The 26,861-nt window shown below is 43.2% G+C and overlaps 1 protein-coding gene across 1 annotated transcript in view; it reads right to left on the minus strand.

Moving 5' to 3' along the window:
• Positions 1–14,463, minus strand: part of BMERB1 (bMERB domain containing 1) — a gene marked incomplete at both ends in the record, with an annotated part of 44,016 nt that extends 29,553 nt beyond the window's left edge. The window contains one exon of the mRNA XM_079542861.1: positions 14,358–14,463. Coding sequence (XP_079398987.1) covers positions 14,358–14,463 — 106 coding nt within the window. The remainder of the gene's footprint in view (positions 1–14,357) is intronic.
• Between the last annotated feature and the right edge of the window lie 12,398 nt (positions 14,464–26,861).

Raw genomic sequence — 26,861 nt, forward strand, 5'->3', positions numbered from 1 at the left:
TGTACACTTTTTTCTACTGTTTAGACTTTTGCTAGCTTTCTGTATGTTTTTCAATAATGTCTTTGATCTGTGACTCCCAATGCCCTGGATAGTCCCCCAAACAGTAAATTTTAGGGTGACAGGGAAGACTTCTCAGTAGTACACGCAATGGCAGCAGTCTGATACAAAAATATTTACAGATCACAAAACAGAATTTTGGCACCCACAAATGTAAATGCCTAGGGAGTCTAAACTTAATATTGAACTAAATGTTTCTTTAAAAATATAGATAAATATAACTTCCTATAAACTTATTCCCATTAACAGTGAAATAAAAGCCTTAGGCCTCATTTGATAGTGCCTTACTAATAAGTACAAAATAAGGAATTCTTAAATGTGATTGAAGTTTGTAGAAATGCTTCTGATGTAAATAAATTCAGGATATGCAAAATTACTTGCATATTATATATATATATATATATTATATATATATAATATATTATATAATATATAATATAATATATTATATTATATATAATATATATATATATTATATGCATATTATATATGCAAAAAACATTACCATAATAGCGCTCACACGCTGGGTCTTGAAAATGCTCTGGGGCTTTGACATTCCACTTACAGGGCTCAGCCTTTCTACTTTGAAGTTGATTCCAAGACAGTCTAGGCAATTTGCATGCCCCAGCCAATTGCTATTACAGTCAATGATAACAAAGTTGCATACATCTCTTCAGCTTCTTAGAGGACAGATGCATAAAAATAAGGAAAACAGAATCGTAAACAGCAAAGGGAGTTTGGAATTAAGTCTTTTTATAAAATCCTTTTTAAGCTCAAGTTCCACTGAATTAAGGAGTCCTGGAGACATTATTTGTGGATTCACGTGTGATTCTCCAGTCTGCTGAAAATGCATTTTCTGTTTCAATATAAACTGTATTTCTGAGTTGAGACAGTTTTCAATATCCAGATTCTAAATTTAGCAGTTTATATTTTCCCCTCATGGGGGCTGGAATAAGATTGTTATAGATGACCTGCATGCCTTCAGATGCAAGCTGGACTACAAGTGACTGCTCAGTGACGTCAGATTTAAAAATCTAGCAACACAGTGGCTTTGCCTGTGTCTCAGATACACTGACAGAGTGCGAACAGACCTAGCTCATAAACAGAATTTTTCAATTACAGCATGCTAGAAGGGCATCATCATGATCAGCACGAGCATTTGAGACCAACTTCCAGCATCCCCAGTGCCTAAACTGAGCACAGACTCTTCAAGACTACTGCAGTCCATTTACAAATCAGCCTGTGGTACCTCATCCAGCCATTCCTGCTGTGTATAAAGAAGGATTAAGTGGTTTTGAGTGGGACTTAAGAGCTGTCCATATAATAAGTTCTGCAGAGAATTATGGCAGACTTAACAAAGTACTGTAATTTGCACTAATTGAACAGACTTCCTACTGTTATTTCCAATTCTAAATGAAGTGTAGTTTGGGTATCAGTACTGCACTTCTTGTTGTCAGATGCTCTGACAACAGGGTTTTTCATATTTGCCTGGTGGCTTTAAATAAGGTGTGGAAGCCATTTTCCCCAGACCACTTCACACGTCACTGTGAGACTATGCAACCTGATTTTTCTCACTAAAGCTGAAATAAGTGGCATTTTTCCTTCTCTTTACAGGAGGTGCACCATAGCATACTTATCAGCGCTTCTCCTATTGACCTAACCTGACAGAAGTGTGCCTTTAATATCCCAGTAGGCCTAAGACTCAGAAGGTTCTTGTAATATTCTGCTCTTCCAATTTCTCCTTCTTGTCTCTAGACTTTGTGGATATGGGTAGAGATGAAGCAAATCAGCTGATCTTGAATTAAACTGTTTCAGCTTCTAAGGAACTACTGCTTGCAGAAATCCCCAGCAGTTTAGTTCCTATGTTTGTGAATAATGAGTCATTACTAGTACTGTCCAGCCTGCCTAGGTCTCCCACAGATCTTGGCTTCCTTCTGGCTCAGGAAAAGGTACATAGGAAATTCCTGTACATCTCTCCATTTCACTTGCCAAACCTTTCCAGCAGTGAAGAAGAGGGACAGAGTAATGGCCGTGCCAATTCTCCACCTACACTCACCTGCCTGTTATCAGGAAGATACAGGCCCCTAATTTGCTTTCCATAACCAACTTAGATGCTAGATCTGAGCAGCTTTTGTATGGAAAGGGAGCTGCTTACTTTGTTGAACATTTTTCGTACCACATCCTCATAAAATATCTTCCCAATATTACTATAAAATATTTCTCAATATGCAACCATTTAGAATCCTGCTCGGTACCAAGGTAGTATGTGACCTCATGCCCAACACACCAGCAAACAAAAAGACTGCTCCCTGTTTTGCAAAAAGCATGACTGTGTGTGTTAGAAGTGCAATGTCAGGTTTTTATATGAGAAGACAACTTTCTGAGAGAGGTCTTGGAAAAAATAGACTTCTTCATCTGTGTTCATCTAATCCCGGTATATCTCTAGTCTACAAAGCCTGAGGTCTACGTCTTTGACATGTGCTGGACATACACATCTCTGGCAGTCAGCCACCACAAAAATGACAGACCAGACTCCTCCTGTGTCTCTTCAGGGTAGAAATTTCCTACATGAATTAAACGTAAGATCAGGAAGAGCTGGAAACAGATCTGTAATTCAGTAGGACGTTGGGCTGTTACCAGCATTATTAAAAAATGAATTAAGCTAAGTTGCTTGGTTTTTTTTCCTCTTTCCCCCTCAGATAATCTTTCTGATTCAGTACAGATTTTCCTATTTCAGTAGCTTTTTATATTTCCTGTTTCTATATGAAAACTTTACCAGCAAAGAAAAAAAAAAATACCATGTCATCCTGATAGGCAGAATAGACAAAATGCAGTCACTGTAACCTGTTTCAGTCTACTGTTCATCTGTGTTGCTATTAGCACACTAACATTATATCTTATAGAAATATGATTTAAGTTCTGGAGCATAAAGTAATGAATTTGCCTCTTGTCCATTCTTAAAGTGCTTATACACTATTTTGTTCATAGGAATTTATGTGTGGAAAAAATACCTTCCTTTTAATCATTACCTCAGAAATCGCTATGCAAAGTTAATCAACTCCTGGATTAAGTAGGTCTTTGGTAAGTGCCATTTTTAATTGATTTTTTTTTCTGAATTATTTCTGACCTAATTTGCATTGGTATAAACAGACCAAGTATAAACTAATACCTAAATATTGCTGTTAACTTCTGTGCTATTTTATTAGCAACTGGTTGCACAACTTTCACTTAATGTGCAATATTGACTGGTTTTCAAAGATACAGAGCTCACAATGACCATCAGTCTTGCTGCCCGGTTCTTCAACTCACCAGTAAACATCAGTCTGATTTTACCCACAGAAATGTCACTGTTATCCATTCTCCTTGAAAATTCTCTCTCTTGTTTATACAAGAGTATCCAGAGAATTCTGATCATCTGTTCTAGTAGACTTAAAATGGTTTCTAGGTGGGATATTTTTTGTCTTACAGCATAAGGAGGCCTGGCAAAATTACTAAGGGATATTCTATGAGAAGACATTCTGTTTCCTGCTTTCTGTAGACGTTGCTCCTGTGACTTGCTGATCCTTGTCAGTCCCTTCCAATTCAAGATATTCTATGATCCTAGGGTAGGAGTTCTGTGTTTTGAGTCATAGTAGGTTTTGTTTTGTTGGTTTTGTTCTTGTTCTGTTGGTTTTTTTTATTTGAATGAACATACTTACGAGATGAGGCAGAGGGGAGGAATTAATGAGAACAGTACTCAATGCAGCACACACCATGTCTGTGTATCAAGGGCAAGACTTGTACTGCCTCCAGCATTTTCTACCAAGTTCAAGAGCTCTCATACTCACCTTGATCAGAGACCCTTGGTAGTATATGGAAATAACTCCATTAAATGGAGACAAGCTTCAAAATGAAGAGTCCTTACTGTTCTCCTCTCACAGTCACTGGTCTGGTATCATGGTTACATTTCTCTTCTTAATTCACTTAAGTACAAAACAAAAAAAGGACCATGCTGGTTACTGCCTGCAGGTACCTCAGTGCTTCTCACCCCACAAACACCATTCCCTCTGTTCTCTCTCTAGAGCAGAAGGAAAAATCCCAAATCAGAATGGATTAGTTACCTGTTTCTAGAGGCAAAACTTGTGAGAACAGGAACTATGGTTCTAGTTTCTTTCTGATCATCTTAAAGCTCCTAGTGCTTGTTCTGTAATGTTTTCATGTGGGGCAGGGTGCACACTGACTGTTAAATTAGTATTTCCATCTCACAGATGTATTTTGGAAAACTTGCTTTACTTTCATACATACATACAGAAGACTGAGAGGGGACCTGATCCAGGTCTATAAATATCTCCGGTGTGGGGGGCAGAATGGCGAGGCCAGACTGTTTTCAGTGGTGAGTGGAGACAGGACAAGGGGAAATGGCCAGAAACTGGAGCATAGGAAGTTCCGCACAAACATGCGCAAGAACTTCTTTACAGTGAGGTGATGGAGCACTGGAACAGGCTGCCCAGGGAGGTGGTGGAGTCTCCTTCTCTGGAGATGTTCAAGACCTGCCTGGATGCCGACCTGTGCGACCTGCTGTAGGGAACCTGCTTTGGCAGGGGGGTTGGACTCGATGATCTCCTGAGGTCCCTTCCAACCCCTACAATTCTGTGATTCTGTCATTCAAATAAATAATGATTCTGATTATGTAATCAACGCTGCTTTCTGCATATTCCTTTCACCTTTTATTATGAATTGAAAATACCACCTGTGCACTTTAAACAGCAGTTTGTCCTAAGAATGGGGAGAATATTCAGCTGTATGCAGCCTGGGGAGAAAATCTGCAGAGTGTATATGATCTGACAGTCGTTCTTATGAGGAAAATAGATTGAAAATGAGATGCAAAAAAATATGAGGGAAAACTGCAACTGCCTCTGAAGGTCTGACCTGAAAGCCCTTGCTGTTGTTTTTTGTGTGGTGGTTTTTTTTTTTTTTTTTTTTTTTTTTTTTTTTTTCTCCAGTGGTGCTGGGCTAGACCTTTATCTGCAAGGAGCTATTTTAGTCTGCATCAGGAAGACTGCCAGGAGTCAGGATGGCTCAGGAAGGGGGTTTCCATGCCCAGCACAGCATGAGATTCAGTTCTATCAGAAGGCTGTAAATAGCAACTGGTACAGTTAGTTTCTGTGGTAGGTATCTTCCCTGGTGCACACCTCCCACTGAAATCAATGCACATTCCCATCTGAGATGATGTGCACTCAGGAGAAAGACTATATTTAAGCCACATTCTGCAGAAACCAATTCATCCCCTACTCTTACATGATGGATAATCAAAAGGGAATATTAAGAAACACAAATTACTTGCTCATTTACTCCTGTCATTCTACTCAGTGGTCAATGGGAATAACCTGTGGCTTTTCATTTTATTCCTCACTAGAGTCATTTTCTGATCCTGTAATTCTAACAAAAAGCTTCAGTGCTTGAATGCTGCAGCAGTGCCAACTGCAGATAACATTGTGTTTTTAAAGCTGATTTAATTTTGCATTCTCTACATTTTTATATTGTTTTGGAAAAAAAAAATTACCAAATTGTTCGATTTCAGGCCTTGAAGGACATGTTCAGGAACATGCAGTTTTATGTAAAACACCCCATAAGCATTACTGATAAACAGCAACATAAATTGCAAGTGAAACTGTAGTAAAATGGCCACTAACACTTCTAAATTTCCTATCTTAACAGTATTCCCCTTTGAGATTATCCAATCACATACCAGATAGTTTCTCTGTTTCTCTCTGCCCTCTGTGACATGGCTCTCCAATAACACAGTTGTCGAACAGTGCTCTCAACATCTTCCCAGCAGCTGGTGAATGATTTTTTACAATCTCTAAATGATAGGATAAATACTACAGTTGTGAATCTAACCCAGTAAGGGCCAAAGTGATCTGGTAAGGAGAATTTGCTTTAGACACTAAAGAAATTGGTTTGTAACGTATTCCCACTCCAGCTTGTAATTAAAGTTGAGAATATGCCCCTCAGAAGCCCAGAGAAAAGCAGTTTACAGATTGTATAATTTTCAGATTTTACTATAAGGAAAATGAATGTTACCATTCCTAAACATGCTGGCATACAGTGGGTATACTCTGGCAGCAAAGCAAAGGCCGGGCAGCAGAGTCATAGCAGGGACTTGCTGTATTGTGTCTGGGCCACAGAGCTTCCAGGGACCCACAAACAAAAGCTGCGTTCTTAGAGGTGGAACCACCACCCAAATCTCTTTTGCACTTGCCTTTCATCTGTGGATGTGGAGTCATTCTCTGGCAAGTAATCATTTTGGCATACTTCATTTTGATTCAGTTTTCTTTTAATATACCAATGCATTCTTTCTGACAGCTGGCAACCAGCTGAGCTTGCTGCCTCCCTGGAGGTCTCCAAGGTGAGAAAATGAAGGCTGTGCAGCAATCTTTAACTTTGAGCCAAACAGAGATCTGACTCTCACCTACTCTTTGTATAGAATTAAAAAAAAAAAAAACACTGCCAGAAATTTTGTAATGTCAAAGTATTTCAACACCTCACCAAGGCAGAGACAAACAGATCTTGTTTTCACTGGCTTTCAGAAACTCTGTGGCCATGCTCTTTGCTATTATGTTCTACGTACTCAGACAAGTATCTGCCTGGACAAAAATGTCTCTGCCTTATTTCTTGAGAGTCTTAAGAGCCAAACTGCAGTCATTTTAGTCCTCTCCCAGATCATGGTAGAAGATGAGAGAGGAAATGAACTACAGTTTGGTTGAGGGAGAGGGAACGCAAATGAACCACGTGGCCTCTTTCTCTCCAACAGAAGTGTGAGGACCGGCCACTCACCACAGGGGCTCCAATCTATTAGCTAATGATTCACTGCTCAGAGACAAGGAGATTGAAATGGCATTGCCCCCGCACATGGCTCCATTGGACAGGAGCATCATGGCGAGGGCTGGTAGGCCCAACTCATAGAGCAACCTGACAGAACAGAGGGGAATGCTTGTGGAACTGACTCTGAACCCTTCCTAATCAATAAAAGTTTGAGTAGGGGGGAATGGTTCAGGGCAGTAAAAAGATCCTTAAATACTGCTGCTGTTCCTGCAACAACAAATTATCTCCTGCATTTTGGTGGTGTTTGCAGTCATTAGACACTAGCAGTGAGCCACCTGTCTTGCTGAAAATCATAATTCTCATTTAATGATGAATTATCTTGAAATTATTTTCTCAAATATTTTGCCCTTTATGAGCTGACAAAATGTTATAATTAATGTTTCAATGCTGATCCTGAAGGGCAACTAACGTAATTATCCAAGCGTACTCCTGCTGATTTCACATACAGTTTGCCCTCTAAACATGCATTTTTCATCTTTGAATTGTGAATGCATTTCTACTCTACCTTTTATGTAGCAGACAGTAAATCGTGCCTGATGGAAACATATTAGCATTCTTTACTTTTGAGTCTCTGGGACTGTGTTACTAAGGGTGATTTCTATGAAAATGGAACGTATTCAACTACAGAGGAAAAGCACTTTGGGATTCAGAATTAGAGTTCCAACCTTCACAGTGCACAGAAACTGCAAGGAAACTCTACAAATGCCACGCATTATACGCAGTACTCTGCAGTGCATGCCCAATCCCAAATGTAAGTTTTTAATCCTGTTTTATAAACCACCCTTGAGATGCACACATTCTTAAAAGCAGTTACACTGATGAAAACATGCTATGCAACTAAGGAATCAATTATCAAACGTAATCAGAAAAATTAGACAGACTGAATCCCTAATCCCACAGGCTAGCAGCAGCAGGGATGATATGTATAGTTCGAAGTGTCCTACTTTCCAGGTCCCATGCATTTTTTCTGTAAAATATCTTTAAAGGAAATTCAACAATTTGTGAGCAGTCCCAAATATGACACTTGAGCCTCATAATTTCCAACAATTATTGGTTGACACTGGTTTGAACATAAACAGTGCATTAGACATTAAGTGTTCAGTTCCTTCTTGAAGCACACAGCTGGGCATGGAGATTTTGGAATTCATTAACCCTGTGATTTACAAGCATCTCTGCAGAGGTAAATGCCTTTGCTGTTGTGCAAGTAGATGATACAGCAGTAAGATCCAGATTATTTAGCATAACCACCACCATGTTTTTTGCTGGAGATCCCCTGATAGTATTCAGAAACAACCACATTCCTGCTACACTCAGCCCCTTTGGCTCTGATAAGGTTGGGGTAATTTGGTTTGTTGTTCTTTTCTGTTTTTTGTAGAACAGGCTGTACTATGTAAGGATCTAAAGTACTGTAGGGAGACAACTATGTTTAGAACCATGGGACGTCAGGGAGTGAATTCCCTGCACTTTTTGCTCAGAAGCTGTGGAGACCTACAGCTTGTAGCAAGATAGAAAAGTGAAAGAATTGCAAAACTCACAAAATGTGATAGGAAGTGTGTCCCCAGGTAGGATGGTGTGTCTCCATGGGGATCTACACTACAGAGTACCATGGAGATGGGAGACCAACATGAAGTTGCACATGGAAGAAGCTGTTCTGAAGTCCAATTAGTCCAGTTACTGACCAGTATTTTATCAATAAAGCACACAAAAGCAGTGAAATATTTCCATCCTCCCTTTTCCTTCTTTCTTTATTTCCTGTGCTGCCTGGGGCACCCCGCCATGGGAGGAGGAATTAGATTGAGACAATGTGTAGATAGGGTAAACTGGATAAATCTCACTGAAAATCGTTCCGTTTGCTTTCATTGAAGTAAAACAAAACAAAGATATGCCTCTCCCTCATCAGTTCCAGGCTGTACCAGAATGACCTGGTCACAATCATTAAGTGGTAGATTTTTGGTTTCACAGATCAGACAAAGGCTGCTTTTCCTCTTGAACTAAAATATAAATCCATTAGCATCAATAATTATGAACAAGTAATAAATACAGCCGGCACCATCCCTTGAAACAATCTTTGTTGAGGATTGCAGTATTTGGGCAAATATTTTCGAAGAAAAGTGGCATTCCATGTTAGTGTTTCACTGTCACATACTGTAATTTTTCGGTCACTCCCTTTTCAAAAACTACATAGTATGTAGTGGTTTTATTTGTTTCTAATGAATGGAGACGTGGAAAGAATAACATTCCTAATGGAAACTAGCATTCAGACCTTCATAGAACCAGCAGGCTTGCTGCTTCTATAAAAAGAAATATGATATGTGTATCCTTCAGTTAGCCTCTTTCTCACCTACCTTAGTTGATGGTCTGAATAAGCTTAATCTGCTTTGTCTGTCTTACTGCATATAACAGATACAATTAACAATTTAGGAGAATTCAGTTACACAAAGGCATCACCATGAACGAAAAGCTGGGTCATACAAAGCCTGTGAAACATTTTTTTTTGTTCTGTTTTTCAACCAGAGTGGAAGCATGAAGAGAAATTACAGAAGATACATTACAGAAAAAGAGACATTTTAAGCAAAGCGAAGAAGTGGTTTTGCAGACATTTGCACAATGTGTTGAGCATTATGGGAGAAGGCCCAAAGGTGTGTGTTTGAGTATTTAACTAGATGATGGAAGCATCCGTAGTTGATGTGGGTTTGGATTTAACTGCGGAGAGTAGTAAACTTCAACTCTTGTCAGCCCCAGATGTGAGCCTTCCCTCATGCTGAACACTCCTGAATTTCCAGCATTGCTCTGCAGTTTCTAGTTTAACAGCCCTCAGCAGCACTGCACCTCTTTCTAGTGGTGCAGCATAAGTACCCTTCACTCTCATGAAGCAGGACAGAAGGACAAACAATGAGGATATCTAGTTGTTACCCCATCAGGTATCAAGGATGCATCCATCTTTGTTAAGATGTCACACTGACATAAAAAAATCAAGAACAAGTTGACATTAACCTGTTTTTTGACTAATACCTACAGAGACATTATTAATATGAATCCACCCTAATTGCTCTTTGGTGATCAGAATGACAGATGTCACAGGACGCTATGTGCATACTTCACTGTGCAAGACAAATGAGTTGCTCTGTTGCTACTTGATTTTATAATCATTTGTAAAATGTATGTTACAATATTTATTATAAAATGTTACTAAGCAATATTAAAACATCATGAGCTAGATCCTGTTGTAGGATGTAGCCATTCAGTTGTCACAAGGAAATCAGGCTTTAATAATAGCATAAGCAGTTCCCAGTAGTTAAAGCAAATGCCCATAACTAGAGTGTAAAAGCCTTTTCCTCATCCTTCGCTGAAAGAGAAAAAAGAAGACATGGCATCAGCCCACAACTGATGTTATGCAGTCAGTTGTGTTTTCTTTTAAACTTTTCAAAATTCTCACAAACGGAAAGGAACCATCTCAGAACAGAACATCACTGATTTTGAACCAAAAAGGATGCAGGTAGATATAAGGCAGTTACCTTCCCTGGCTGCAAAATACATATTTGCATATTGGTGCAAATGGTGAGCATATTGTGTGGATTTGAACATTTGAATACTATGCACAGAGTGAGGTTCAAACAGTGACAAGTGTTTCTTTTGGGCTAACAGTTCAGAAAGGTTTTTTAAGATGAGCTGAATATGGTGAAAAAAACCTTTCCACAAGTGTGAGCCCTGGATACCTGTGAACCTGGGAAGAATACTATCTTTCTGCTGTTGCAACAAACCAGAGAAATCTCAGGACTACATACTATTGCCCGACTGACACTGCACTGGAGTGTACTGCTGTCTCACAGCACCCCACTGCCTGTATATATAAACTTATGATGCCACAACCACAGCTCAGAGGGACAGCAAGTGAAACTAGCTGCGAGGGCCATGTGCTACCACTTGGTCTCATGCTGGGAGTCTCACTCTTCAGTGCTGGTCTGTAAAGGGATCCCCCTAACCCTCATATCTACTTCATCATGAAAAAAATGTTGAAAAGGTGCATCTTTTAATAGCAGTGGCTATTGTAGTGTACAGCCACGCCGAGTTGCCATTCAAATGAAAACAATGAGCAAATTTCATGCAGTACTAAATTGCACCAAAATTAATATTTTGCATTTTCCCAGCATTTCTGCCTCATTATGTTGACTGAAGCTGAGACATTCACCTTGCATTTTAAGTTTAGCCATATAGCTCAAAGAAACTAAAAAGGAAGAAAAAGTCAGCAGAAAGGCATCTGCAGTATTCAAAAGGATGGTAAAAAACTGCTTCATTTCTTTGTGGCTATTTCCCTGGCATGGCATGCAGTTATTTAATCAGGGCACTATGAGTTCCTGCCGATGGCAATACATGATTCTAAACGAGGCTGTGCACTTGATAATAAGAACTGACCAAAATGCTTGAGTGTTCTGCTTCAGAGCAGACTCCCCAAGACTGTATTGTAAAGATTATTTACAGAAAAGGCAGTAGCCACACTATTAGAGTTTGTCAGTTTTTAAGCATGACTGCATTTACGTGTATGGACTAGGAAAAGCAAGAATTTCTTGGTATGTGGTAAGCAGTCATTTTTAATGTTCTCTGGAAATTTTGTTTTGAATATGAAGTTTCAGTGAATATGAATGTTTCAGTGTTTTGTTGAAGAGAAAATTTTAAACAGTGCTTCATATTCTATACGCAAACCTACTGGAGATCTCTACAGTTGGGTTGTAAGGGCACCAGATCTTCAGCTATGGTCAATCAGCACAACTCCTCTGATAATCTGTACAATAGAAATGTGCATGATATTACACTTAATAGCTAAGAAGTAACTCATCTTCGTGAAAACCAATAAGCAGCAATGCTTTCCATACCACAGGTAGAGAACAGGTTACCCAGAGATGTGGTGGAAACCCTGTCCCTGGACACATTCGAGGCCAGGCTGGAGCAGGCTCTGAGCAGCTTGATCTAGCTGTGGATGTCCCTGTTCACTGCAGGGGAGTTGGACTAGATGATCTTTAAAGGTCCCCTCCAACTCTAAGGACTCTATGGTTTTGTGTTAGCAGAGTTCCCTTTTCATTTAACACATTGAGTGTAAACTAACAACTACCTAAACTTGACATAATCAAGATATTTATTCCCTTATGATACGACTGTGCTCACATATAAAAGCACCAGCCAGGAAACAGCATCACGTTGTGCAGACTGTAGTATAGATGCATTACAAGTACAACCTCCAGAAAGATCCTGATTTAAGACAAAACAAATGTGCCCTGAAGACAAAGGGCAGATACATATGGACTAAAGAACTTCTGCTCTTGTTAATACAGCTACTTAGCATTCCGTATTTAAACCAATATGCAAACACCAAAGGCTAATTGATTGCATTAGTGAAAAAGGCCATGGTGCCTCTTCGGCTTCTTTCCAGACCTTCTGGAGATTCCTGTCATCTTGCCATGCAATTTAGGACCGATGCTGTAAGGAAGCATTAATACAAATCCTAAGATCTGTCTATTTTTAATCAATGCAGATGTTTCACCAGAAGTCAGTAGTAGTATTAAGGCAGGAAAGAGACACAGCTATCATAAACAGCATTTCTACAGCATTTTAAGAAAGTCAAAACCAATGAGCAAACAGAGCAATTACTCAAGTTACAAAGTCCTGATATTAAAAAAAAAAAGTTCTACTTCTCAAAGAACAGACCATGGCCTCTGGATTACTTCTTATTCTATATCTACATTGTTACACACATACTGAAATATTCCTGTTGAACTGAATTTAATGTGTAGATGGACACAGCAGCAGAGCACGGTGCAGACTGTGGAAACTTGGTTCTAGTCCTGCCAACAGCGCATTCTGATACCAGGTCAAGCTGTGATTTTGGGTGGAAGCTCAGTGCTGAACACACATTTTTGAGCAGATCGGTTCTCCCACTCAGCCTCCGCACTCCCCTCTGCCAAACAGATGATCTTTTTGTCCAAAGCTTGCAAAATGTAACCCTTCTGTTACCTCCAGGTGCCAGTTTTTGTTATGACAAGCAGTACACCCTGCTTGTGATCTGATTGAAACTGAAACAGACGTGTATGAGAACAAGAAAGAAGTCTGTATGTCAGAGGACCTGCAGAACTGTTGTACACATCTGAGTCAATCAGCTCAGGCAGTAGAGACTTTACTCTTCAATTCCATTTTAGAAAGTGTGGATTTATTCAGTCCTGAACCTATGCCAGGCACTGCAACAAAACCAACACTGCAGCTGAAGCATTGGAGTGGAAGAGTTCCACCTCTGCCACCAGCATATGGACAGCAGTAACATATTCATGAAAAACTGAAGGCAAAGGTAAAGCACAATTCCAGAACACAGCAGTATCTGAAAACTTTGAGCACAGCAGAAGTGTTGGCAAAAATCTGCTACCACAGTTCTGCAAAGCTCTGGAATGTTAAGAGGCTTCCAGGCAAGTCTTTATGATGCACATTAGATGGATGGTGAGTTCAAGAACATCAGCAACCCCAGCAGCAGCCAAGACTAAGATATCAGCACATACACACACAGCTCTTTTTCCAGTAGCCTCATCAAACATGTGCTCAAGCTTAGACAGTATTTTTCTTTACAGCAGCTCAGAGCTTTTTGCAACTTTTATCAAGATTTCTTGCCTCAGTGGTTACCTTGAGGATTAGAAGGGGCTTGTGGGCTTACTGGTTTGTAAAGAAGATAGTTTTGTCAGTAAGAGAATAACCCTTGGGATCTCAGGGAAGACAAGGTCCTGGTGAGAACTTGAATTGACAGTTGTTCATCTTTTTAGTTCGTCTTTCCATCAACGCTTTGGGAATGTTATGTCAATGGTTGCTTTCTGGATTACAATTTCGAGAAAGCTGCTCCACCACAGAACATTTGTTGAGCTCATAAACACAGCACAGTCACTGAAAAAGTGCACAAAGTGCTGTGCCGCGGCACCTTTTGCCAGAGATAATCAAAGGGATTCATGCGGCTGTCACTTGTGCCTTTAAACGTGAAGCACGTTAAAGACTGTCAGCATTTATGAAAAGCCGTATACGAAATCCACTTGATGAGGGAGAGCTGAGGTCCAACTCGCTCTTCCTCGGGTAGAGCGCACAGCCCACCTCGCAGGGAGACACTCGAGAACCGCACACCGCACCGACACGGCTCTGCCTTCCTGCCCCTCGACAGAGGAACGCTCTTTTGTCTCCAGCAGCCTTCGGGCTCGAGCCCAGAGGGCACAGCCCTCGCACGGACCTCCCGAGCAACGCGGTGGCTTCTCCCTGCTAACCAAGAGTGCACCCAGCACCTGACCGGGACCGGGCGGCACCGAGGGGCCGGCCCGCACAGCACCGCACCGCACCGCACCGCACCGCACCGCAGCCGGCCCCCGGCGCCCAGGGCTGCCCCAGCCAGCGGGACCCCCACCCGCGCCCACACTCACTTCTGCCCAGCGCCTCCGCCTTCCACTCCGTCTCCTCCACTGCCCCGTAGCGCCTCATGGGTCTCTCGGCCTCCGCGCTGGCCGAGATGGATCTCCTCAGCTCCATGGCCGGGCCGGGCGGCGCGGGGCTCCCCGCCTCCTTCACTCCATGCCGGCAGGGCTGCGGCCCGGCTGCCGCGGGGACGGCGCGGAGCTGCGGCTCCTCCGTGCGGAGCGGGTGCCCGCGGGCGGGGCGAGGAAGGGGCGCCGCGCACATGCTCAGTGCGGGGCTGGGCGGGGGGAGGCCGGGGAACAAAGCGAGCGGAGCCCCGCGGCCGCCCCCGGCATCGCGCGGCGCGTTGCGGTTACCAGGCGGACTGCCCGGGTCGGTCCTGTCCCCGTAGCTGCTCGGGCGGCCCGACCTGCGCGGCGCTGCTGCCGCGCGGGTGTTGGCACAGCTCCGCATCTGCCGTGCGCGCTCCTGTGGCATCGGCGAAGCCAGCCGGAGTCCGGGAGGACCGTTTTGGCGGCCACCGCAGCGCCGAGCGCATCGTCGGTCCTGGGCGGCTCAGCGGTACGGGTCAGCTCCACGACCACGTCCGGCTTTTGCAGCCGAGCGTATCTCAGGTGGCTGTGCACACATCTTTTGGATTTCCTGACGGTCCCGCACCAAATGGCCTAACACTCATTGCAGCATCCTGGTACCTAAAGCAGCACAGCAAACAGGTGATGTGATTCTGGATTTCTCAGGTGTATTTTCCATAAACACACAGCTTTGCCATTTATACAACCTACTGGGATTAGAAGAGAAGGAAATGATTATGCAAGAAGCACAAGAGGGGTGATAATAATAATAATTGTTATTATTTACTTTCACTGGGAGGGGGAGAGATTTTGTGAACAAAGCCCCTTGAACAGCATTTTGCATTATCTTTCCTAGTGAAATCCCATCACACTTCATTGTGTGTGGTATCATTCTGATGTAGATGATGAAGCAAGAGTTGGGGAGGTTGCCCAGGCTATGAGCAATGAGGCATGGATAATGCTGAATGCACATGGGGTGCGTGAAAGAAAGCTTGTGTGTCACATGCCTTTGCCTGGAACCTTTGCCTTGCCCTTCAACTCTCAATGCTACGAAAGTGCTACAGTGACATTTAGTGATGCTCTTACTAATTGGACTGACGCACATTGGTGCTATACTCATAAACAGTATTGTTTGGGAGTTCGTTACATGTTGGAGGAGAGAAAACCTCCACATCAGTTTTAAAACAGTAACACTGATTTTTTTTTTTCCTGATAACTGAAATTGTTACCTAATTGGGTTGCACTACCAGAAGACTGCAAGGAGGCATCCCTGGAGCCTTCTCTTCTTTAAGCTTAACAAGCCTAACCTTCTTTGTAAGAGAGGTACTCCAGCCCTTTCATCACCTTTGTGACCCTCCTCTGGTCTAACTTCAAAACTCTATGTCTTCCTGACTCGGGGGCCCCAGGCCTGGATGTCATACTGCAGGTGGGACCTCACAAGGGCAGATTAGAGGACAGTCACTTCCCTTGCTCTCCTGGCCACTCCTTTGCTGAGAGCCAGGATACTGTTTGCCTTTTGGGCAGCAAGAGTACACTGCTGGCTCGTGTCTGGCTTTTTGTCCACCCAGAGAAGCTGTGGGTGCCCCATCCCTGGTGGTGTTCAAGGGCAGGTTGGATGGGGCCCTGGACAGCCTGAGCTAGTGGGGTGCAGCCCTGTCTACAACAACAGGTTGGAACTAGATGATTTTTAAGATCTCTTCCAATCTAAGTCATTCCCCCTGCTTCCAGCACTGGTGAGGCCGCACTTCGAGTACTGTGTTCAGTTTTGGGCCCCTCACTACAAAAAAGACATTGAGGCCCTGGAGTGTGTCCAGAGAAGGGCAATAAAACTGGTGAGGGGTCTGGAGTACAAATCTTACGAGGAGCAGCTGAGGGAGCTGGGATTGTTCAGTCTGGAGAAGAGGAGTCTCAGGGGAGACCTCATTGCACTGTACAACTTCCTGAAGGAAGGTTGTGGTGAAGAGGGATTTGGTCTCTTCTCCCAGGCAACAAACAGGACCGGAGGAAATGGCCGCAAGTTGTACCAGAGGAGGTTTAGGTTAGAAGTAAGGAAGAACTTTTTCTCTCAGAGAGTGGTCAGGCACTGGAATGGCTGCCCAGAGAAGTGGTGGAGTCGCCGTCCTTGGCAGTGTTCAAGAGGCGTCCGGATGAGGAGCTACAGATATGGTTTAGTGCTTGTGGTAGCAATGGTGATGGGAGGCAGTTGGACTAGATGATCTTACAGGTCATTTCCAACCTTGCGATTCTATGATTTTATGATTTTAGAAGGTCCTCTGAGCGCTGTGATTTCTCCTCTTTTTCTCACTCTGCTCCACAGGGATTTGCAGTGATATGAGCACCAGACATGGTGAGGAGCTCCCATGGACTGCACAACGCTTCATACTCACTGGGTTTGGCCTTTAGAGATAGAGCCCAAACAAAGCTGTGAGTCAAGCAGGAAAGCTGGTGGCAGCATGCTGCACAGCTGATTTTGGGTGACAGTACAGCTGCTTGCTGGGGTGGGCTGGACTGAGTCACTTGTAGAAGTGAGGAATACAAGTGTGGGAGGAAGAGCCCATCTGGGATCTGGGTGAGAGTTGGACAAAGGGAAACAGGCTGAGCAGAGAAAAGGGCCAAGTTTGGGTGGATCTGAGGCCTATTCAGCTTCAACCCATTCCTTCCGTGTTTTAGATTATTATAATCCAAATGATTCGTTTAGGAGAGGGAGGAATGATCCTAAAGATAATAGAATATTTAAAGCTCTGCATTTGTTATTATGGGTGAAAAACACTCACTGATTAGTAAATGGGATGCACAGAGTTTCCTTACAATCATGCAAAGAATGTATGAAGTGATTTATGGTAACTGGAACGTTTTTACCTGCCCCTTTTGAAATAGTCACAAAATCCAGAAAAATCCCAGTACTACAGGTGTGAGCAGGTATGAGGAACAGTCCCACAGAGTCCATTTGCACAGAGGTTTTTGCAAGACTAGAGCCAAAGTACAAACCAATTATTTTGCTAATGTTCTACAATTAGCGTTTTCACTGTTGCAACTTCAGAGCATTTTCCCTACTGCATTTGCAAGTGGCATTCAATTTCTCCCCTACTGATGGAGCTTGCAGTGTACCCAGCAGTACACATGCATTTCTCCAGTTGCAAAAGATGGTGTTCTTCTACTGAAACCCCTTTTAAGGAAGAAAACATAAAAATTCAGATCCCTTCTCACTGCTCAGTGGATAATGCCTCATAGAAAAACAGAGTTGCACTTTACTCTGGCGGTCATTTCCTCTGACTGCTTTTGTTTCGTTTCCATTTCTCAATTTTAAGTCCTGCCACTGGGAGCTGTAGCTGGTCAGCAGCAGTTGGCAAACCCATTCACCTGTCTACTGCTCTTCTGGCCTCCACTATGCATCACTGATGGCCCGTGGCAGACACAACACTATAAATAACAGGCACACTTTACTTGGGCAGAATTCTTAATGGCACCATGACTTGTAAATCCAGTGGGGAGAAAACTCTCTCTTCCCTTTCATGGAGTTTTCAAGCACATGGGATTACTCAACCTGAAGTTCTCAGATTTCCCTTGCCTTTAAGGGCACATCTAATACTCCAAAAGGTTCTCAAGAGGTGCTTTGAGAGAAAGAAGTCAGGGTCATTTTTCTTTGTCAGATAGTACTGTCATTCTAACACAAGAGTAACTTTAAATGTTAAAATTCTGCCAAGGTTTTCACTTATTTCTCATTACAATCAAAACCTGCAACTCTGCGGATGAAACAAAATGAAATTAAGTGGATTATGCACAGTTGCTTCGTAGGCACAATCTCCCAGATCCATGATTACCAGGACAGAAGTGTGGGACATCTGTGAATCTGTCCTATAACATTTCTTAAGCACTAGGACTTGTTTAAAAGCATCTCTGTGTTGGAGGAGTTACCACAGTTCTATGGTATGTGATGTCATGGTTAATCTTGTTTCCCTGTGAAAATACCTCCTCTTCAATCTTCATGCCTCAGCTTTTAGGATTCTCCTAGTTCCAAGTCCTTAGCATTTCCCCAGTTATTCCTGGTACACTGTGCACCTCTGACCCCACATCCCACTGGCTGTGTCAGCAATGCGTAGGAGCTCCAGGAGGCCATCAGCCTGCACACGTTGACACTGCTGTGCTGCAGCCGCTGCATCACCTCCAGATACCACTTGTCAGGCATGCATGGCATGAAAATGCCCTGGTGCAAAGCTGTGGGCACTACAGGAAAATGCCTACCTGTTGGAAAACCTGATGGTCAAACAGATTTTAGAAGGCATACGCTTAATTTCCTGATGCTTCCTTTCCAAAATCACTGCCACATGTCGCACAGACAGGGTGACCACTCGGCGTGACAAAACTGCACTCAGCCCAGCTGTTACCAAGAAATGAGGATTTGTGCAGCTGTGGCTTTGGCTATATCAGGAGATAGAACTACCATGTGTGCTGTCCTGGGAGCTGGAGCCGTAAATCTGTACCTTATAGATCAGTTTTTCCCAAATTGTTATGACCAGTCTGTATAGACAGCTTTACATTTACATTTCCTGTATTTTAACATGAGCGTCCCAGCCTGTGCCACAAGGCAATATGAGCTTGTCTGAGTAAAAGCGACCCTATTGCACCAAGGCTTGGAATTATCACAGAATCAGGTATGTGTTGTTCTTTGTGTATTTCTTAACATTTCCATGATCTCCCTAGAAGGTCAAAGTAGACCTCATTTGCTTTTCAAAGAGTTACAATTAAATACAACCCTAATTAAAAACAGAGGGAAATAAGATACCTAGCTAAGATTTACAGGAGTATCCTTAACACAGAAAATACCTTCTTGCTATAATTTCCATCTTCAATTCAATACTAAGATGAAAGAGTTCTTGGAAGCCATGACTCTGCCATTCTGCACTTGAAAGAGAATCTGCTGCAGCACAGACTTTCCAGAACGAGGGCCTGGACTGAAAAGCCAGTGCAAATTTTTCTTATGTTGTTCCCTTTTCCATGAATCCTGGGCTCATGGTTAGTGTCCCTTGTATATTTATTTATTTAGAATTACAGCCTTTCCATACATGAAACAACTCCTTTAGAAATAATTTTTAGGCTGAAGTAACTTCATAAATAATTCACCATAGCTGCAGCTAAGTACCTAGAATCTTGGTCGTTTTCCACAGCTATCCTATATCTCTGACAAGATAGAAAACTGCATCTAAAGTTGAGAAGAGGTGTGTACTGCAGCTAAGCAAGGCATTCTAATGAGCTTGTTAAAAGGCAAATTATGTCCCTCAAATTAATTTTGTGGGTCTGAGGCAAGATAGTGAACTAAATATTTACACATTCATAGGTATTTCTACCTAAACACATATTAAATATAATCTCCCCCCAGTTCTTGATTTTTTGATTACTGTTTCCATGTGAAATATTATGAATTTAGTACTTCTGTGTGTGTGTGTGAGAGAGATTCTGTTTTATCAAACATGCACACAGAAAAAATCAACTCTATATGTCACTTCTTACAGCCTCTCCATGGTTGAATTTCTAGTTGAAGCAGAAATGCTGTCATGGCTTGAAGCAGTGATTGAGCACCTGGTGGGAAGGCAGGCCAAACCAGGGGAGCTCAGGTGCAAGTAATGCACCTGAGTGACTGGAAGGGCTGGAGCCAGGATCCAACCCTTCCCAGGCCTCATTTAAGGGTTGGCAGTGGAGGTGAAAGCATTTCTCCGGAGATCTCTGCCTAGTTTTCAAAGGCCTTCTAAAGGTAAGGAGCTTTTTCCTTCATTTCTGTGTTCACAACTGCTGTACTGGGGCTTGTTCTCGTTTGCTGCAACCAAAGACTTTGCCACTCTGCTGTTATTGCTGTATTTTTGATCGCTTTATAGTGTTATGCCTGGTGAGCCATCCAGATAGTTATTTCAAGCCCCTTCAGAAATGGCTGACTTCTTGAGTAAGTTAGGACTGATTTTTTTTTTTTTTCCTCAGCTGTCAAAAAAAAAAAAAAAAAAAAAGGGGGGGTAGCAGCATCTGCTGTAGCATAGCTGCTGCTACCAACTATTAATGCATATCATTCCTCTGAGGAAGAATTGAAAGATGAAAATGAGCATTTAAAAGCCCATATGAAACAACTGGAAAATTAAATTACGTTATTGCCAGGGCAGGCTGCCTCACCTTCAAATGCAACTTCCCTTCTGAAGTTAATATTATTAACTGTATTGTGAGAAGGGAAAAAGAATTCTGGTTGAATCTAAGAATAAAAAGAAAGCTAAACAGTCTAAAATCCAATCCAAGGATCTGGGAACCTCAGATCCTCTAGAAATAAGACTGGTAATAACTCAGAAGAAAACCCAGGATAGACCAGCAGGGTTGGCACCTAAGAGTGGCTCCCTGCCCGCTCCACATTACACGTGTGCCCATACACAGCTGCTGAACTCATGGATCTCTTACAGCGACTTAAACAAAGATCCTGAGGGAGTGTACCAGCCTGGCTCTTGAGGTTATGGAACAGGGAGCTGGAAGTGTGGTAACGAATGGGCCTGAGATTTCTGAACTGGCATTAATTACCACACATCCAGCCCTCAGACAGAGACTGTATGTGATGGGAATACATCGTGACGAGAACCGTGCTTTAATTCAGTGGATAATGGTGACGTGTAGAATCACACGGCTGAACAAAAGGGACAAATACCAGTCTGTGAACCTCGATGGAATGACTCCAACGTTATATTAGAGAACTAGGAGTGGAGGAGGCCTTTCATGATATTTGAGAGTCCATACCTGGTTAAGCTGTCAGGAGGAATGAGGGACCTCATACTACAACAAACTCCTCCCCCCGCAGTGTGGCACACTGGTGTCCATACTGAGCACTTTAGTGGCCTCAGAAGCCATCATCCAACAAGCTGCCCAATTGGTGGCTGATGAAGGGGAGAGCTCTGCACCAGGTGCAATATCCAAACATTGGAAGGGGCCAAGGTTGTCCCCAAAACTAAAACCCAGAGACCTGCCCCACGGACTCCTCAATCAGGACCCGTACAGGTACCCTGGAAACAGATTTCTAATGACTTAATCCAGGCTGGACTTTAATTTGCAAAAATCAATCGCCAGCTCAATCGTGTCCTCCTCCAGCTATGGAGGCAGTTGGAAGACAATCAGAAGTTTCAAAATGCCCCCCAAAAAGTGGGTGAGAATTATTGGAAAAAAATACCAACAAAAATATGGAATCCAGAAGATTTCCTAATTCACAATGAAAGTAAAAAGCTTCCTCAAGATCCAGGCCACTAAGCCTGAGCCACCTGAGAAAAAAGAATTGCAATTGCTCAGGTACTTGCATGAAGGAGAATGCCAGTTCCCCTGCAGTTAGGACCCTTGGATGGGACTGGAGACCCTGTGTTGAAATGACTATATATTTTTTTTTTTGGTTCCAAAAGAATATACAGCAAGTTATGGCACTAGTTGACAGAGGTTGCAGAAATGTCAATTATTTACAGGCAGGGTGAAGATTGGTGGGTTTGGAGGACAGGTGATACCTGTAACCCAGACATGGCTGAGGTTGGGGTTGGGCATTTCCCACCCTGGGAGTGTAAGGTGTCTATTGCCCCAACATGGAGTATATACTGGATGTAGATACACTATGGGATCTGACTCTCCAATGTCTGTAGAAGAGTTCAGACAGATGTATTAATATCCAGATGCTGCAAATAATGTGAAAAGGTCATATGAAATGTGAGCCTATTTGCTTGCTAAATCTGTGCTAGATTACTAATACTGAATAGTATAGAGCCTGGGGGAGGGGGGGTTGGTGGCAAGAGGAAATCTCCAGAATGGTGCAGGAACTAGAAGAAGTAGGGGTCTGCCCACATAATTCCCCTGTACCAGTACAAAAGTCAGATGGCACATGAAGGATGGCAGTGTTCTACAGAGTTAAATAAGGTCATGCTACCCATTCATGCAGCCTTAGCTGATATTGCCTCCCTGATGGACACACTGAGTAGGGAGATGGAAGCCTACCACTGTGTCCTAGATTTGGCAAATGCATTTCTCAGTATTCTTGTTCATGAAGAATCAGAAGATCAGTTTGCATTTATGTGGGGAGGCAGGCAGTAGACCTTTCAGGTCCTGCAGCAAGGTATGTGCATTCACCAACCTATTGTCGTAACTCAGTGCTGTGTGACCCAGCAGACTGCGATGACCCTAATAACATCAAACTGTACCACTGTATTGATGATCTCAAGTTGCTGTCTGACTTGCTGGAAATCAGTGACTGGTGTTACATATAACATGTTTCACAATGTCTAGACTGGAATATTTGAGAATGCTTTGTGTCCTAGAAAATGTTTTTTTTTTCTAGGAAAAGATTGCTAATATCTGCATATTGATGCTTGTGATTTGGTCTGTGTGCAATGCATGGTGAATGACAGCACTGAAGCTGCAGTATCTGACTGCTACTGCTTGGGACTGGCACCCAGGGTTGGATATCATGGGCTGCCAGGCTGCACTGTGAACTGAGACAGACCTTGCAGGGCAGAGCTCCCTAAATGTGACCCAGGCTGGATACGGCTTATTAAACTCTTGGCTGGTTTAAGCCATGTTTCAGGTGAAGCTGTGGCAAGTTTTAAAGTCTGTTTGACAACTGCTATCTGTATACCTGTGCTCAGCTTATTTGCAAAAGCTCCTGGGAGCTGAATGATGGCAGCTACTAAAGCTGCCACAGAGCTTTCCACTTATGTAGATTTATCTCAGCTATTTTTGCTACTGAAGGTGAGCACAATTTCAGGAGATGCAGTAGCAGATGAGACAGGGTGAATAAGTCAGGTGGAAAACATGAAGACAGACTGATGGCTGTATTTGTGGCTACTGTGTTTTTGTCTTAGTAAATTCTTTCTACATTCACTCTCCTTTTAAGGTACAAACGTTACAGCATCTGTCAGATATGTTACAAACACCACAAGTGGTGAAGTTTTTCATGTAGCAGCCTTTTTTCAGCATGAGGAGCCGGCTGCAGTGCTGTGACAGGACGGACCGTTGTGCAGTGGGTCGGGCTGTGTGTCAGCCATGGATGGATACGGCTCACAGAGCCACAGCACCGACTGCGTACTGACGGGGTGCGGTTACTGGGAGCACAGTCAGTCGTAACTTACGTAACATCCTTCTGTGTCATTGGTGGATAAAGGAAAATCAGCTGCAGCTAAGAGTCTTGTTACATTTTGGATGTAAAAGTATGTGATGCAAGAACTGGAAATAGTTGAGCAGCTGCAGGAGTAAAGGTGGCTTTTACTTGACGGAGAGGCGCAGGCAGTGCTAAGGATACGTCACACAGCCGTGCTCAGCGGGCAGACCTCGCGTTAGATTTGTGCCCCGCTCTCTTCGCTCACATCGGGGCGTTTCGCGGCACGATCCCTCGCTGGCACCGCGGCACGCGCTGCTGCCGCCTGCAGGTCGGCGCGCGGTACTGCAGGCGGCGCTCCTACAGACGCGGTGCTGGCGCGCCTCGGCGGGGCGGGAATGGCGTGGGGGGCCGGAAGGTTTTGCGGAAGCAGCAGGAATCGCTCGGCCGATACGCGGCACGATCTGGAAAAGGCGCCCTGCGGGTGAGGAGCAAAGAACACCGCTTCGGCGCCTGCCTCGTTGCCGGAGCGCTGCACAGCAATGCGAAACGCGGTTGTGCGAGATGCCGCCCGCAGACCGCGCCAGGGCTCGCTGCCGTTAGGAATAGGAGCGGTACCTCTGCTCTGCAGAACGCGTGCGCGATGCCGCTTGGAAGAGCGATGACCATAGAACGTGGCGGACCCAGAGAGCAGAGCGGCCTGCAGCTTGCTGCCTTGCTTCCTTCTTACTAGAGACGCGTCGCTTCGCGGCCGTGGCCGTGAGCGTCGGCAGAGCGGAGCCGGAACGGCCGCGGGCTCCGCTGCCTCCGCTCCTCCTGGCCCCGGCCCGGCAACCTCCGCACGGCCTTACGCAGCGCCTGCTATGCCCCTCCTTCGCACCTCCCTGCTGCCACAGCCAACGACTAAAGAGCAAAAATTTATTTTCACAGCGATGATGAAAATAGTTCCATGACTTCTGTAAGCCATTACATAACTGCTATCGTATAGAAAAGTTGTAACAAGTGCTCAGTTTTAAACAGTTCACATAACTGACAGCGCGCTACAATTCCTACCTTTGGTGCTGAGAACAACTCACCAAACCATCTCCTGCTGGAACAGTTCCACAAATTTAATACGAGTAATTAAGGTCTGACGATGACCACAGTTACAGAAACAGGCAGTGTCAGTGATATTACTACCTGTATTTAATACTAGAAGACTCTGGATGGGAATATATAAGAAAATAAGCGTGTTGAGTAACCACCTGCACAGACCTTACGGTCCTTCATTCTAAGGTGCCCATATCAAGGACACGTATTTGGTTGTGCAGCTGGTTTGTCTTTACTAAGATACGGCCAAGTTTGCTATGATGTCTCACAGAATATTTTTTGAAAAACAGCTGTAACATTTTCCTGTGACTGCATGAACGGCTGAAGCAATGACCTGAGGATCAGCCTTAGCGATAGCGTGCCTTTCACACACAGGTACACACTTTTCATCTGTGTTTCTCTCTCCACCTAATTTTTGTTTGTCAATGGTTGTTGCTGAGAAATTCAGCACAAGAGAAGCTTACAGAGAACATCTGCAAAATCCTCCATGCTGATGTTGCTGTGGGTTATGCGTTGTTGTTTTTGAGATACGTCACTGTGAAACGCACCACTGTTCAAAAAAAAGACTCAACATCTTAGTCCATCTCCTCTGAAACCGCAGTGCAAATGAACTGTGTGTAGCAGTGGGACGATTCATGATGCAGTTACCACTTACATTCCTTTTTTGTTAGTGTCACGAGACTTGGAAAAGCACCAATTACTAAAAAACAGAGAGAGAAGGAGAGCACCAATAGCTGTGGGATTGAAAGCAAATGCACAAAAATTCCCACAAAGTACAACAAACTCTGACACGACAGGACAAAACCATCCTTCTGTGTCTCTTAGGTGACGAATATCGGCAGCGAGATGTGGGCTGGTTTCCTTTAAAATACCAAAGCAAAATTGTCGATTAAGACACTTCTAAACACGCTTGTGAGTACAACAGCTGCAGAAAACCATGTCATATATAGTTATAGAGATAGTTCTCTGGTACTCTGGTAGCCAAAGCAAAATCTTGTTTGAACACGTACCAATTTCCAACCATAATCACACATTAGTCTTTAATTTACTTACTGTCCCAAGTATTGCACATGAATAACTCTGCTCTGTTCCACCCACTGTGCAGTTATGGTTCAAAAACCACCGTTTGTCACAGACTGCACAAATGCATGAAGACATTGACAGCTAACGCCAGGCCTCTTTTTCATCACAGCCCGAGGCTGCCTACACCTTGAGAACAGAGCAGTACCTTAATGTTAGGATACAAAAGTGCAGAAGTGTTTGAAAATGCCACCAGTTTAACTTTATACTTTTCTCGAGGCAAAAATTGTAGAGAAACTGTGAGTCAACAGAATCACATTTTAAACCCAACTTCGATCTTTATTTAAAATGGACCGCTATGATCTTCAAGAAGTTTCTGAAATAGGAATAAGTAAAAATATATTTAATGCTTGTAACTTCCCTTCCCTTTTTGAAAGGACTCTCACATTCCTGCAAACTCTCCCCTTTCCTGCCTTAGGATGCAGCAGCGCACAGTGAGTTATCACAGAGATGCGCCGTGGTTCGGTTCTTTGCTGACTCACGTCTTCAGATAACAACCACAAAACTCCACAAGGACACCTTCATTTAAGCTCCTTTTCAACAATAAAGATTTCAGTACACACTTTGCTTTTTGATTCAACATGAAAGAACTTTAAATAGATTAACTTCTCTGCCTGTGAGCTCACTTCTTGTACTGAATACATCGATACAGAGATACAAACCATGTAACACAGTAGGAGGTCATTTAGTGTAAGCTGTACGAGCATCTCACGTGGATTTAACAAAAGAAGGAGTAACACGGGCAGTTAACCTGAACACGGACAGTGTGAACATCAAGGATTAATTAACCTCTCCTCCTAAATTGCACATTCCCAACAACCAGGATGAAGTACATTACCGCCTTTTAGAAGAATCAGTACGTCAAAGTGCCACTGCCTGGTGACAAATCAAAGTCATTTCGCAGCTCCTTTCACGTGTTGCCTCATTAGTGAAAACATTTACTTCAAAATACTTACAAAAGCAGGAGACATATTCTCGTTATCATCATACTGTATGACACAAAACTAAGCAATAGGATTAACTGCAAAATCCTCTTTTTATGTCTTCTGCTATTTTGTAGGGTATTTGGCATAGGCACTTGGTAAAAGTTATTACACGTGTCTGCTCCCAACAAGTACCACACAAGTTAGATAAGGTACAAAAAGTTTAAGACTACAAATATGGAAACCAAGAGAAATAGGCAA

Source organism: Tetrao urogallus (assembly GCF_951394365.1).
Source record: "Tetrao urogallus genome assembly, chromosome: 15".
Classification (NCBI taxonomy): Eukaryota; Metazoa; Chordata; class Aves; order Galliformes; family Phasianidae; genus Tetrao; species Tetrao urogallus.